This window comes from Takifugu rubripes, chromosome 16, assembly GCF_901000725.2.
Source record: "Takifugu rubripes chromosome 16, fTakRub1.2, whole genome shotgun sequence".
Lineage (NCBI taxonomy): Eukaryota > Metazoa > Chordata > Actinopteri > Tetraodontiformes > Tetraodontidae > Takifugu > Takifugu rubripes.
The window spans coordinates 10,963,453-10,978,114 of record NC_042300.1 but is presented as its reverse complement, the minus strand read 5'-3'; the positions used below and the strand labels follow the sequence as shown (position 1 = coordinate 10,978,114).

General features: G+C 46.7%; 2 protein-coding genes across 2 annotated transcripts in view; one reads left to right on the top strand and one right to left on the bottom strand.

Annotated features, from left to right (window-relative positions):
• Positions 1-4,914: 4,914 nt before the first annotated feature.
• On the bottom strand, positions 4,915-11,884 carry LOC101061657 (vesicular inhibitory amino acid transporter-like). Its single transcript, XM_029850014.1, has 8 exons — positions 11,781-11,884; positions 11,469-11,712; positions 7,594-7,733; positions 7,407-7,527; positions 6,897-7,099; positions 6,310-6,547; positions 5,955-6,117; positions 4,915-5,626 (listed from the first exon to the last, which is right to left on the bottom strand). Exons 1-8 carry the CDS (start codon positions 11,882-11,884, stop codon positions 5,331-5,333), a joined length of 1,509 nt encoding a protein of 502 aa, XP_029705874.1. The 3' UTR covers positions 4,915-5,330.
• Positions 11,885-13,644: 1,760 nt separating this feature from the next.
• Positions 13,645-14,662, top strand: part of LOC115253079 (laminin subunit alpha-2-like) — a 78,540-nt gene continuing 77,522 nt past the window's right edge. The window contains 1 exon segment of the mRNA XM_029850013.1: positions 13,645-13,822. Within this exon segment, the coding sequence (XP_029705873.1) occupies positions 13,756-13,822 (67 nt within the window). The 5' untranslated portion in view covers positions 13,645-13,755.

Here is a 14,662-nt window from a genome sequence, read left to right as displayed (position 1 = left end):
GTGGGGAGTGTTGGATGGACTGAAAAGTCTGCACTCATTACTCAGCATAATGAACGGAGTGGGGGAGGGGTGATGGCGAGAGTTAGCCAGTGCGACAGTGTCCCACTCTTGATCGTGTAATATTACCTCTCTTATAGATAAAGTGAAAAAAAATGCTGACTTGGAGTTTTCGCACCTCTCTGCTGGACCATCTATCTTGCTAACCGCTCTGGCCTGTGGAAGCTGCTATTTCTGCAGGAAATAACGGCGCCGGCTCTCCAGTGGCGGGAATGACCACATTAGCCTCATCGGCTACAGCCTGCAGAGACATTTCCACCGCAGCACTCAAATGTTGACTCTATGGTCCCATGGTGGCTTTTTGTGTTAAAACTGCATATTACACAGTCTTTTCTGTGATTGTTAAATCCCCGTGAGAGCTTCAAGACCACCTAAATATTGAATATTTCTGCCTTAAACCTTTTTTTTTTAGAGTTTCAATAATAAATGTATATAATGGGTGGTTCTAACACAATCCAGGCTCTAATATAACCTCTGTTCCATCCCAGCAACCCATAATATTCAGCGCTCTTGTTACGAATTGAGGTTTTAGACAGAACCCAAGAGCAGGCCAGAACACGGTGGTAAGAGGGTCCAAATGAGTTTTATTGACGGGGGGGACAACACAAGGAAGACAGAGGCAGTCCCCCTGGACAGCAGAGAACTCAGGAGTCCGACTCAGCACGCTCACGGCCTCAGACGGCATGAAGACCTCAAACGCACCGTGGAGACACAGAAGGCAGAAGCAGCCCCCCTGGACTGTAGAGAACTTGGTAGTCGGGTACGGCACGCTCTCCGATCCAGCAGAGGCAGCAGCTAGGCAGGAGCTCTCTCCCTAAATAGGTGGCCAGGTGACAATTGCCAACAGGTGCGCCTGCCCACAGCGCCAGCTGCTGCAATTTGAGCTCCACCACGCCCCCTGCAGGAAAAACCAGACACAACCCTGGACCCCAGCAGCTCTATTGTAATAGAGCCCAGAAACACCAAGAATGTCCAGGTCAGGCCACCTTTATTCACCTTACTGTGACTTGTTTCTCACGAAACCTTTGTGTCTTTCCTTTGTTGATGCACTGCTAACGCACTGTGACGCATTTATGAGGCGACCCCCCCACCCCATCCTGTCTGCTGCGTAAAAACCCAACAGCAGAAATGAGGAACAGAAGAAGAATGTTCTACTTTGCAAAAAAACAAAGGGATGGAAGTTGAAGGGTCAGGCCTGAGCTACACAGCAATGCTGTTTACGCCACGTCAGCTCACCTTCGGCTCGCAGCGTGAAGGCTAGCTAGCTGGCCGCTAGCCGGCTCACTTGTTTATTGATCATGTGGCCTGTGACATTACAGGTCAATAGATAAATTATTACAAAGTATGGAAAAAATATCAGAAAAAATGTACAACACAGAAACACACACACAGAAACACACACACAGAAACACACACACACACACCAAATCCAGTGTATGAACAGCTGCCTAGGACTAATATCACTAATGACTGACCTCGTAATATACAGCTAATACAAAGTCACACGCACCAATTGCACATGTATACAGCACAACACACATGTAGCCCTGATTAGTGGCCAAGTGAGCAGTGTGTGTTTGAGCGTGTGTGAGATGTGGGTCATTGTGTGATAGATCTGCATGCTGACATTCATTTTAATCAGCTTCTGTTGACACCACATCTGCCACATCGTTAAAATCACGTGGACGCGACCGGCAGGGAAACCAAGGACTCCAGTCTGACGTGAACGCCGTTTAATATGGTTGATAGCTTTAATATTTAACCGACTGTTGGGGGGAAGATGCGGAATTATCTGGGGTTTTCCTTGACATGAACTGGGAAAACGTGGCTCCAGAGGGAGGCTGTCGCAGCCGTCCGGGACTCAGCTGACCACCGGTGAGCTTCCTGAACATCAACATCGCCTGCGTGGGATGTGTAACGAAAAAGAAATCCCAAAAAGCTGAAGCCAGAACTGGACAGAGAGGCAGGAAACTGAGGGTCAGCTGATTGGGCTGTGAGTTCCTGGACCGGTCTAGGATGAGACGTCCTCCACATCTGGTGACCCCGGGCTCATGGAGATTAAATGCCAACGTTTTAATTATCATAATGCCCTGATTACATTAGCGCCACCAGTGATGCCATGTTACTATTTAGTTATTCCTGTTTTCCTGGCCTTGGGGTTTAGCTGGGAATGGATTCTTGCAGCAACAGTCAAACTGGAGGCAGATGTCCTCATAATGTAACCCCCCCCCCCACTAGAAAAACCCAGTGGCTTCTGCCCGTCTGTGGCTGACATGAAAGGGTGAATTTCAGGGATTCTGGAAGTGGTTGCAGTTTCTGGCAGCCGGGCAGCAGAGTGGGTCTTGCCAAAGGGGGGGTGGGGGGGGGGGGGGGGGGGGGGGGTAGCACTGAGTGGGGGGTGGGTGAGGGGGAGCGGCGGGCAAAGTGCCGGAGCTGCTGGTGGTGCGGACTGCATGGTGGGCCCAGATAAAGCAGAGTTCTGCCAGGAGTGGATTTGCAGATGAGTTGCTCTGATGAATGGGTGGCCCTGATGGACCCGTAGGTGAAGCCGTAACTCGTTAATATTTATGACCAAAGTGCTTTTATTATCAAGAGCAGGCGAACGCTGAGGCTGACCATCCGGAGACCTGTCCAGGGTGATCTACCACCCTTACGGGGAGCTTCTCTTCAGGTTCCTGCGGTGCTTTTGTAGCCTTCTTTCACTGATATTCTCATTTTATCTCCTTTTCTTCTCGCTACCAGACTTTCAGCTCAGCCAGCATCAACATCTGGATGTTCCTCCCCTCCCCTCCTCCCTGGACCAATCCGTTTGGACATGGGGGGGGTCGAACCAGAAAGTTCTTTGAAAAAGATCTTCTCGGTTCTTTGAAAAGAACTACTCGGTAGTTCTTCATGCAGAAAATCCCTAATATCCCAAATATCGCTATTCAAGTTCCTAAAAGGCAAATAGAAATATGAAATACAAATAAACACGTGGGAAACAAACACTCCAAAATACAAAATGCGTATATTTGTGAGTAATGAGTGAGTAACAGACAGATTTCTGCAGATTTCTAGCCTTGGTACTGGTCCTCATTCCATTACTGAGGTGGATCTAAAAGAGGCGGAGCCAAACAACCCAATGAATCAACAACTCGTGCACATACATACATACATGCACACAAGCTGCTATTCATATACAGGCTCCACACACCCACACAGCGTATACAGGCTCATGTATGTTCTGAGGAGCTGACACACACACACACACACACACACACACACACGCACACACACACACACACACACACACACACACACACACACACACTGTCCTATCATTTCACTTCCCTGCACACACACATACACAACGCAGTGCATTTGCCGGGCAGATGTGAGAAAGATGAGCAAAGTTGGCAGCCAGTGCTGAGCTCCTTATCCGCCGGAGCTAATTCACTTTACCTTCGCTACCTCCGCTTTGCGTTTCCCCGCCATCTCTGGCTCCATCTTCACCTCATCAATTCTGCGTCTGCCTCTATTTTTCTTTAGCTCTCTTTTTCCCCCATCTGTATATTTCCTCCTCTCCTCCTACTCGCTGCTTCCTTAACTTGCTTTTCCAGGGAATCAGCATTGTATTGGAAAACAGCGGCGGCTGACACCTCGCCAGAACCAATGAGACTCTTTTTTTTTAATCAAAGAATTGTTGTTGGGTTGTTGTTGTTTTTTTTTGCTGGTGAGCGTGAAGCTTTAATCAAAATCCCTCTTGGTTGCTTCAGTAAATGCCACTTTTTAAGTAAATTCATGAATGTGTGTGTCAGGCGGCCGGCAGCGTGCCAGCTGCAGCCATTCAGAAGAGCTGCTAAGCTGCTTTTCTCATCGTGTGGGTTTAGTCTTCCTCATTTAGAGCATAATTTCATTTAAGACTGAATGTGGGTGGAAAATCTTTGCGTGGTCATAAGATCGCAAACAGCGCGCTAATTGTTTATCCTCCCGTCATTTTCACCAACTCGCTATTGATTACCTTTAATGAATTCCTCATAGCTACAGCTATGTCCAAAAACAGATTAAACTTAACATCAAATGATCACCGTCTGCCTGAAAGTTGGTGAATTTTGCTGATTTAAACTAGTTTTTTCAGAAATGTGGGTTGTTAGAGCGAGGAGGTGTGAAAATAATATAACATGTAATTTATCAAGTTACCTGGATGATTACAGGAGGCTTGTTCTGCACGCAACCTGCAGTACTACAGTAATTTTTTTTAAAAAGCAGCATAATTTATGACTAAAATGTTGTCCCAAGTTTAGAGAATACGAATTTGCTGCCGTAGCAGAAAGAAGAGGGGAGATGGTTTGGTAATGAATCATCCCGGACACAGGTCTGGAGTCAGCACAATGCAAACACTGGTTCTTGTTTCATTTTAGGGTTTCTAACCATGGTTTCTCTCTCGTAATGATGATGATACAAGCCAATATACAATTTTATCCTCGGATTTACTCCAGCAGTAACCAAGAACTGGATTCACATGTGGCCATGAGGTAACTGGTAGGTTCCATACGGTCCTGGACGGACGGACGGATGGACGGACGGATGTCGCGGTAGCAGTTTGAAAAAGAAATATTCATATTTCATAGTCATATTTTAAGCTCGTATCTCGTTAGAGCTCACGTGGGCCATCCCAGCTCTCCCCAGCCCCTGACCTTAACCCTAACCCATGTGTTATCTATCAAATAGCCCTCTGAACTTGTTGTATTCAGCCAGAACGTCCTCACTTCTCCAGCGAGAGGCCTTTTTCTGGTCCTCTCTCCCGTCTTTAGCATACAAGAACAAACACTGTGTTGCGTCACATGTGGAATAGTTTATTGTCACTGCACAGATTTGTGATTTTGTCACAGTCATTGATAAAGAGGTGATTGCTTTCCAGAAGTAAACCGTGTAATTTTGACAACTTTGCTGGACCGACATCAATCATGGTGACATAAGCACACCTGCTCAGCTAACGGGGATCTCTCTTTATACAGTGCTGTTGTCAGCCATGCTCGCCTCCTCGTCAGAGGTAATTGAAACAGGAGTTTTGTGCCCGAGGAGCGTCATTAAAAATAACAACAAAAACTGATGCCAAAACATTTTTTCCACTTCTTTATAAAAGGAAAATGACTGACAGCTAAATTATCACTCACTCTGACATGAGCAGCAAGCTACGCCATGCTTAATCTGCCATCACACGGCGTGTTCAACTACTTTATGCATCGTCATTTTATGCCCAGCTATGCCCATGCTAACTGTGACCCTAGATCCTACAGTCCTAACAACAACCTTTTCACTGAACAGAACACACCCGAGACGCTACAGATGACCCCCGTGCTCAGGATACACACATCCGCCAGGCGCTCCCTCCCCGTGAGTCGGCCCCTCCGCAGTCGGAGGTGACACAGGCACGGCAGTATGAGCGTCATGGCGGCACCGGTCACGCTGCCTGTCAAACCCATCAGCAGGGAGAACCTGGGGACCAGCAGGGATAGGAGGTATGAGGTGATCAGCAGGGCGGCTCGGGCCAGCAGGGCTGGGCGGGAAATGCCCGGACCTTCAGCGTCTGTGGGGAGCGTGGAGAGGAGGCATTACTAATGGCCGTTAGCATTGAAATTAAAAGAAAAACTGACTTAGAGATGGTTCTGATAAGGCGACCAAAGTAAAGGGTTGTCTTCAGCTTGACTGTACGACAGTCAATAATCATAATAATCATAAGAAATCAGATTGCTCTTTTTTAAAGATGCTTTTGGAATCTTTTGAAACATCTGGGCTTTGTTAGGGCTCATTAGTCCACCCTTATTTAGACAAGTAGATAGAACCTTTCTTTATGATCATGTGGTAAGATTTAGGAATGTGTCAGGTGATGCTTCTGATACCGAAAGTGTGTTCACCTGTGAGCAGGCAGCTCTGGAGTATTTCGGCAGCAGAGTAGAACGGCAGTGGGAAAGACAGCAGGGCTTTTGCCAGCAGGCACATGTTGACGAGAGGTCGGAGGTCAGAGGGCAGGTTCTTTGTAATGACCTCACTGGTCCCAGCCCCCCAGGTCAACACGGCCTGACAATCACAACAACCAGTCAATCAATCACCCCATTTGTTTGCTTCTTGTTCCTCCTTTAATTAGTCCTTTTAATACGCTAGTCTATCATCAATCTCTATAAAAGTGACACTGACACAGAGGACGTGACACAGATTTGTGAGAAACAGAGAAAAAAAACACAAAAGACAAACAAACACCGATTCACTGACCAGCAGCGAAAATGTCGTCTTCATGATGCAGGCGGTACCGTGAGTCCACCCCAGCATGGCATTGAACTGCCCCCTGTCCTCCATGCTGCCCTCTAGAGGAGGGAGGAAGATCTGCGAGGTGTAAGAGAAGATGATGACACCCACTGAGACCAGGAAGTCTTCGGGAACCACAGGCAGGGTCAGAGAGGACCAGGACCAGCTGCTGGCCTGACTCAGGCAGTACAGCATCACCAAGAGGCTGAAATAATGAGCGCAAAACAATCCTGTAGTCAGTTTGTGCATCCAATAGGACTGTGGGTGCTATTCACCAGCAATAACTAACCAGTTGTTAGTCTTTTTTTTTTTTTATCCCAGAAATGTGAAATAGATCAGAAACAGATGTTTTAGGGGATAAAGGCTCAACCCGTGCAACTACAGCGTGCAACATGTGGGAGGAGGCAGCCTAACCAGCAGCTGCTGCTAAATGATGACAAGACAGAATGAGGCTTGATTGCAGGGACGGTTCTGGTGTCTGAGTTCTGTCAGCTGCTGGTGCTGATCAGCTAACAGCACGTGCATATTTCACCAGCGCCGTTTGTTGTCATCACCTGATCAGTACGTGTGCCAGGGAGCACAGCAGGCTGAGGGTGGAGACTGATCTGAGATCAGTGAGCAGCAGGCAGGGCAGCAGAAACATCAGAGACAAGAGGGAACACATTAATCTTGGCGGAGCCGCCCTTGACAGGCTGTCAGACAGCAGACTGGTAGAGACCACCAGATAGAGTGTGCAAGTCATCAGCAGTTCAATGACCTGCAAGACACCAAAAAACAGGAGGAGGAGCGTTTATCTAATGAGCAAATGAATATACCAGAGAGCAACCCTGTCCTCAAACTGAGTGATGATCTTATTCTACTGGTTTCATGCAGGACTGATTGAATAATGGGACGACTGGTTGTTATCTTTTTATAAACTTATTCAGTTCTGTGATAGTAAAACGTAAAGGTTTCCTACTTGAGGGGTCCACTTTTTTTAAAGGGTTTAAGAGATGCTGCTGTGGTGTTGCTACTTTCGGTAATTCTGTTCACTGGCTTGATGATTTAAAGAAATTTTCAACTACCTGGGACAGATTGACCAGGAAGCCCCCGAGGCCGGGCCAGCGTGGCCACAGTCCTCTGCAGCTGGCCTCCACAATGTCCTGGTAGCTGTGCCGGACTCGAACCTTCAATACGGAACCTCCCCTGAAACAAGGACGAATTCCCATTCCCATAAATACAGTCTATATTCTATAAGACCTGTGACATCACCTTTGTTCCTGCTCTTCATATAGACAGGCCACAAGGATCCTTCCTGTGTGGTTGCAGACCCAGGCTGACAGGACCATCAGAATAAGACCCAGGTAGCCTGACCGGACCAGAGCAAAGGGTAAACCCAACACAAATATGCCCTGAAAGAAAACCGAGACAGATATCTGAACTCACTGGTTTCTAGATTACATTAGCATTAACATTTCAGTCATCAAGCAGACACTTTTGTTCAAAGCGACTTACAGTGAGACACAATCAAGCCCCAATTCAATTGAGACTGGTGCAAATTAAATACCAGTCTGGGTGGGTGACAAGAGAGGAGAAAGATAACTCCCCTTTCTCTCCTCCCCTCCATGCTCTCCCCTCTCCTCCTCCTTCACTAAACTGGTCATCAGGAGCAGGAGTCCCCTTCCCCCCACATGAGCCTGGTATAGCTCGTTTCTCTCTGTTAAAGGGGAGCTTTTCCTGACAGTGTTGCTTGTTTGGTGGTCACTATCTGGTCTTCTGTAGTGCACTCAAGAGAGGAAAAAAGTGAAAGAAAGAAACGCTAATGTGTCTCTAGGATTCGCTCTTCCTGTTCATTAGAAGGTGCAACAAAGTACATAGGCACAGTGGTTAGTGCGCCCTCACCACATAAAACAAGGCTGTGGATCTGATTCATCCACACAAAGGTTCCAGACTCAAACATAATCACCACCATGATTATCAATCAATTAAAAGTCACTATAGCATGTGTGTCGAACAAAAGAAACCCTCTGGAGGAGCAAATCAAGGGGAAAGAGGAGGGTGGACCAACAATGGGTGGAAAATGAGGAGGCGAGAGGAGTGTTTTTGGCTCGACGCCTTCAAAATTTGAGGAGAGCAGTGAGAGCAGAAGGAGGAGGAGTGGCGAGAGCTGGCCCTTGATCAATAGGAAGAGCAGTCGCCAGAGAGCTGAGGGAGAAGGTGTCTGAGGAAGAAGATGAGAGAAAAGGCTGAGAGAAAGAGATGTGTGGCCTCGTTGTTATTGACCCTAAAGTCAAAGGACACTGTAATAAATAAGGGTAAAAGGTTCCTAAAGAAAGACTGAGGGGTATTAGAAGATCTCCAAACTTCATCATGTATCTGTTGCTCAGTTTAGTATCAACGCACATCCCTGGAAAATCCGGTGGCTGCTGGAAGAGATCGGAATTACCGCTCCTCTTCTACACAAACATTCAAACACGAGGCTGATCTGGAATCAGGATGTGGACGTCCATCAGGATTAAAATTGAGTTCAAGAAAGGAACCGGGTTTGCAGCTAGTCCAGATGGATTGCAGATGAACTGAGTTAATCCAGCATGTGTGAAAGGAGCTGGGCTCAACGGGACCTCCACTTCCTGTTCACGAATGAGCAAACTGTGGCTGCCCGTGGCGCTTCCCCATCATGATTTTACATGATGTTTGAGGTCTAACCTGCTGTGGTTGCTTCTCAATAAAGTCCCTCTGAAAAGGATCACTGTAGAACCTCTGTAGAACGTGTAACATGACCTTCACCCTCGTTACTGAAAAGCAGATCAGACGAGACGTTTAGGTGTTTTTGACTAACGCCTAAAGAGTCTGTGGCTGATACAGAGACAGAGACGCAGGCACAGACAGTCTCGCTCTTTCAGCTCAACATTTTCTAAGTGATGTGAATCAGGCGTGCGCTGATGGAGCTTTGATGTTCAAACGGAGCTGCTGGTGGATGAAAGCAGTTGGAGGGAAACGATTTTGATTTAATCTCCGGTCTCTCTCTGTCTCTGTCTCTCTCTCCGCTGCTCATTCCCTCTGTGTCTCTGCCAGCCAATTCCTCATCGCTCGCTCTAACACACCCAAGAGCTGCTCAAACAGAACAATGAAGAAGGGTGGGGAGTGTGCGTGTGTGTGTTTTGGGGGGGGTGTGATCTGACACTGAAGAAGATGGAGGAGCAGGTTAGTCTTTTCAGATCCGCCTGACACCCTAAAAGCAGTGTTGAGGAAGCGTGTAGCTCTTTCTAAAAACTCAGCGTTATCTGGTTTGCTCCTAATATTTATGCTCCTTCTACAAAGACGGGAGTGGGTCGGCCAGGTCTGACCCTTTAGACTGCAGGAAATGTCCATTTAAGTCACCAAAAAAGAGAAAGGAAAAAGGAAAGTGAAATTGATCGCTCCTTCTTGGGGCGCTCTTCATGTTTGGACTTAAGAGATTAAAAAAAGGAATTCAGAACATGAAATTTGAACATTCATTTTGGGGTGATCTGAAGCTGAAGTAATCCGGGGCAGATAAGATGATGGAAGTTGTTGTGAGCATGAGAAATGAAGTCTGCGTCTCTCAAGTGTTCGAATGCAAAGTGAAGCTGCCTCATTAAGAGTCTGGTTGGAAAGAAAACTGAGATTGATAATATTCCCCAGTTGGAAGCAGCCAGAGTTGATGCTGGATTTTACATTTTTGGCTGCAATTTTGCTCTCTAATAAAAACTTTATGAAGCTGGCACACACTCACTTATTTTGGCATCAACAAACCAGCGGATAATACATCTTTTTCTTTTTAGACTTGATGGAAGATAAAGCTTCTGCTCGCTCTTTTTATGCCACAATTACACTACCTGTTGGCCTCTTTTCAAATGTGTCTGCCAATGTTACTGTGATTATTCTGTCTTTTTCTTTTATCGTCTTGGTTGTGTTGTTGAGAGATTTTGAAAACATCAAACAAGAAAATAAAGATGCTGAATTGCTCTTCCCGGCGAGAGCACGGTCGGAGCTGGACAGCCTCATTTGATTCCTTTAAGTCCTGTTGCTTCTTCCTGGACAGATGATCAGCCCCTCAGAGCAGAGACACACAACGTTCACAAGGGACAGTGTCTCCAGTCAGATCAGTGTCCACGTTGCTGGACTGGTGGAGGAACCGTGGAGAACCTTTTGCTAGAACTTGCAAGCAGGGAGCAGGAAGTTGTGCTAAGAACCGCACAAGCAGCAACTCCCCTTGTTCCACCTGAAGCTGCTCACATTATTGTTGTCCAGGTTAATAGACATCCTTATGTTGGCTGAAATCTCCAAATACCTAAATGTCGTCATTAGCTGGTGGATGTATCGGCATGATGTGAGTACTTCAGCCAAACACAACAAGCCGAGCCATTAGCGGTTGCCACGGTGAGGACACGGTGGGTGCTTTTCTGTGGTTTTCTTTTCCATGGAGAGATCTGATGCACACAAGATGTGGGGATTTTCTTGTTGTTGTTTCTATGTTGGAGTGAGTCTGATAAAAACAGACCGGGGCAACTTTTCAAAACATTGCGTTTGATCGTCGATAAGGGAGAGAAATTAAACCATTATGGGTCACTGGATCGCTTAGAAATGGAAGGTCTTCCAACTCTTCAAACCATCAACTATGTTTTTCTTTTTTTCCTTTTTGCTACAAATTTCGGAAGTTCAAGCGACTCAGGGCCACTGCTGATGGATGGATGGATGGATGGATGGATGGATGGATGGATGGATGGATGGATGGATGGATGGATGGATGGATGGATGGATGGATGGATGGATGGATGGATGGATGGATGGATGGAGGGGAATAAACATAGTCTAAGCTGGAACTGCTTCGGTGGATGCGTGATCTTTGGGACCTGTATAGCATTGGTGACGTTCCAAGCAGCCTCCCAGGCGGTGATGGTGGCCGCAGGATCCCGCCGCTCTGTGACGCCGCCCGAATTTTGAACTGGATTTAGTGGGATGATCCCTTTTCTCCCTTCATCTCCCCCTGCTTTCTCTACTTCTGCTTCCCAAAGCTTTTGCTTTTGCGTATGAGATCCGAGCTGCCGTGCAGGTGGGTAGGATTTTCTGCCGAACCTCCTCCAGTCAAACCAGTGGGTGTCTGCAGGGGCGACGGTTGAAGTTACGGTGATGGTTCCTGATCCAGAGGGGACAATGGTAGCTCTGGTTTCCTTCAAGGCTGGCTTGCCCCACCACGATGCTCTGCTGGATGTTGGTGTTTGCTCATCCAGAGCTGGTTGGGTTCCTGTGATGTCATCACTGCTCGTGGAGGTGAGATCAAAGGGCATTCGGGACCCGTCGGAGTAGATTCTGTTCAGCTCATCACTGTGAGTCAGGATCAGCATCTCCTCATCCTCTTGAAAGAACCTTCTAAAAGATAACAGAACATCTCTGTTACTCCAGTAAACAAAAGGATGTTTTTTCTTCTTTTGACTCACCTTGTTGTCGTGATCAAGCGCACCCTGGACAGCATCCATCCCCACAGAGACCCAGCAGAATATCCTGGTTGCCCGGAGCTCTGAGCCCAGTGAGGAGAACCCATGATTGGAGTCACTGGGTCACTGCCTGTGGAGGTCTGAGCTGGAGCCGACACAAACCGGCTCGATACCCAAATACGTTTGCAGTGTCTGCCTATAAATAAAGTGCACACACACACACACACACACACATGGGCTTGAGTTACAAACAAATGCACAGGTATGATTGACAAGCTCACGAGCCTGTAACATTATAATAAACCTGTGTGGGCGCCAGTGCACAAAAACCATCGAAGAAGAGCACAGAAGAGGGCAAAACCTACCCATTTTTAGGGTGCTTAAGATTAATATTGCAGTATTTTTTATTGTTGTTTTCATAAAGTCAAAGCCCACAACAACGCTGCTCAAAATGATTTTAACATATAAATTGAAGTCTTTAAAGTAAACAAAAGAGTGCCCAAACATTGTCCTCAGTTCTCCTGACCGGTGGCTCCACTCCTGTCCTCCGGCTGGTCCTCACCACCTCAGAGTGTGGTTGGTTGTGCAGGGCAGCAGGAGGAGCCCTAAATCAGTTGTGCAACTTGACTGAGGCACACTTCAGTCCACAGCTCTGTGCTCTATCGTACTACACTGTAAAAGAATTCATACTTGAGTCAACAAAGTTGTTTTTTGGGGGGGGATGGGGGGGCTGGCTGACTTCAGCCTGTACTGGGTTTCTGGGAACATCTGCGGGGATCTTTGGGGTTTATTCTGGGGGGGTTGAAGCGTTCCAGCCTGTTTAGTTTCAGAGCTCTGGCTGACCCCAAACAGTTCCTGGGGTCATTGTGTATTTTTGCACAGTTTTTGAGGGTCGCAGAGCCACAAAATGGTGGCCAGACCTTCCTTGTTCCCTAAAGAAGCGTGTACAATGCGCACGTTTGATGCATCCTCTTACGTGATCGGGTATCAAAAAGTAAATGGATGTGTTAGAATTGGAGGTGCATTCAAGTTTGAGAATAAATAAAAGTATAATTGCAATATTGCCTTTCATATAACAAGACCAATGTGTAAAAGCTGTGGGATTTGACTGAATAAATATATTTTTAAAAACACTTTTAATAAAATGATTATTACATAAACTTTATTGATCCATTGGGCCAAAGGTGATTATTGATATGTACAATTAAAAAGAATTAAAAAAAAATTCCTGAAAGAAAAATTATTCTAGCTATGGGCATTTGTTCATATTATTTTATAAGAGTTGAATTCTCTCTGTAATTTTTTAAATTACAACTGAGCCCCTCAAACATTTGATTTTATTGGATGATCCCGTAGAAAATGTAAAAATGACTAAATTATCATGAAGCATCAATATACTTAATGAAATTAATTAGATTCTTTTTAAAGGGTAAGAGCAAAGCATGTCCAAGATCCACGTTCTCCTCCATATGTTTCCCATCAGCACCTCCATCCTGGGTCTCAAGTTTAAAGAAGAGAGGGGGAAGGAGAGAGAGACCAACACAGAGTGGAGAGAGAGAGAGAGAGACCTATACAGAGTGGAGAGAGAGAGAGAGAGACCAATACAGAGTGGAGAGAGAGAGAGAGAGACCAATATAGAGTGGAGAGAGAGAGAGAGAGACCTATACAGAGTGGAGAGAGAGAGAGAGAGACCAATACAGAGTGGAGAGAGAGAGAGAGAGACCTATACAGAGTGGAGAGAGAGAGAGACCAACACAGAGTGGAGAGAGAGAGAGAGAGACCTATACAGAGTGGAGAGAGAGAGAGACCAATACAGAGTGGAGAGAGAGAGAGAGAGACCAATCCAGAGTGGAGAGAGAGAGAGAGAGAGACCTATACAGAGAGAGGAGGGAGAGAGAGTGAGAGAGCGAGAGAGAGAGTTCTGAAACTTTTCCGGACTCCTCAGGCTCGCGTTCGTTCACTCCGAACCTGAAGGACCATGCAGCGCCTCCGGTTCGTCCTTCTGACCGCGGTGCTGTGTCACTGGTGCCAGGGCCAGCAGAGAGGTGAGTCCCCTCTCAGACACCCGCAGCCTCGCCTGCTCATCGACCGACGCCCCCACGCCGGTGGGATTACTTTCTTTAAAAAATACCCCCCCCCCCCCCCCCCCCCCCCCCAGAGACACTTGGTCTGTTCCACTTAAGGGAGCTCATCAGCCAGAGGATTCTATGCATTTAAAATTCTGACGCGCATTTTACCGAAGATTCACGAATAAACTTTAACGCGCGTTCCGGGCGCCACAAACGAGGGCATTTAAATCCTCTAGTCTCACATCACGTTTCAAAGTCCGCGAATCAAACCTGAGCTGGAGCTTCTGTGAGAAACGTCACCATTTAAAGAGGTTGAGAGTTGCCAAGCTTGCTGAGTCGAAGCTTTCAGACGTTTGCAGTCACTCCCAGGTTAATTCACTGTCATTTCCAGTCACTGCAGTATGTCTCCACCTGCACCTCAGTCTTTCAAATGGGTCCAATTCATGAAAAGAATTCCAGGCAGGTTTCACATAATTATCCCCCATTGGTCATCCAGCTTTGTTGCACAGAAAAATAAACAAATAACCACACTTGATCGGTCGCAAATGGGAGATTTGTGGTTTAATTTGTGGTAAATGCAGACGTAATTGTAACTGGAAACAACGTAATGGGTTCTAGACGGGCCAAACCTGTAAAGTCCTGAACCAGATTCCGGCTCTTGATCGTTATGAGGCTGAATTGGCCATTATGGGAAGATGAAAACAAACTTTGAAGCGTGTATCTGCGCTTTAACGCGGGCCTGCTTCAGAACTGCTGCGGAGGAGACCAGTTTCCCTCAGGACGAGCGTGATTCTCCTGCGTGTGCATGTGCCGGCG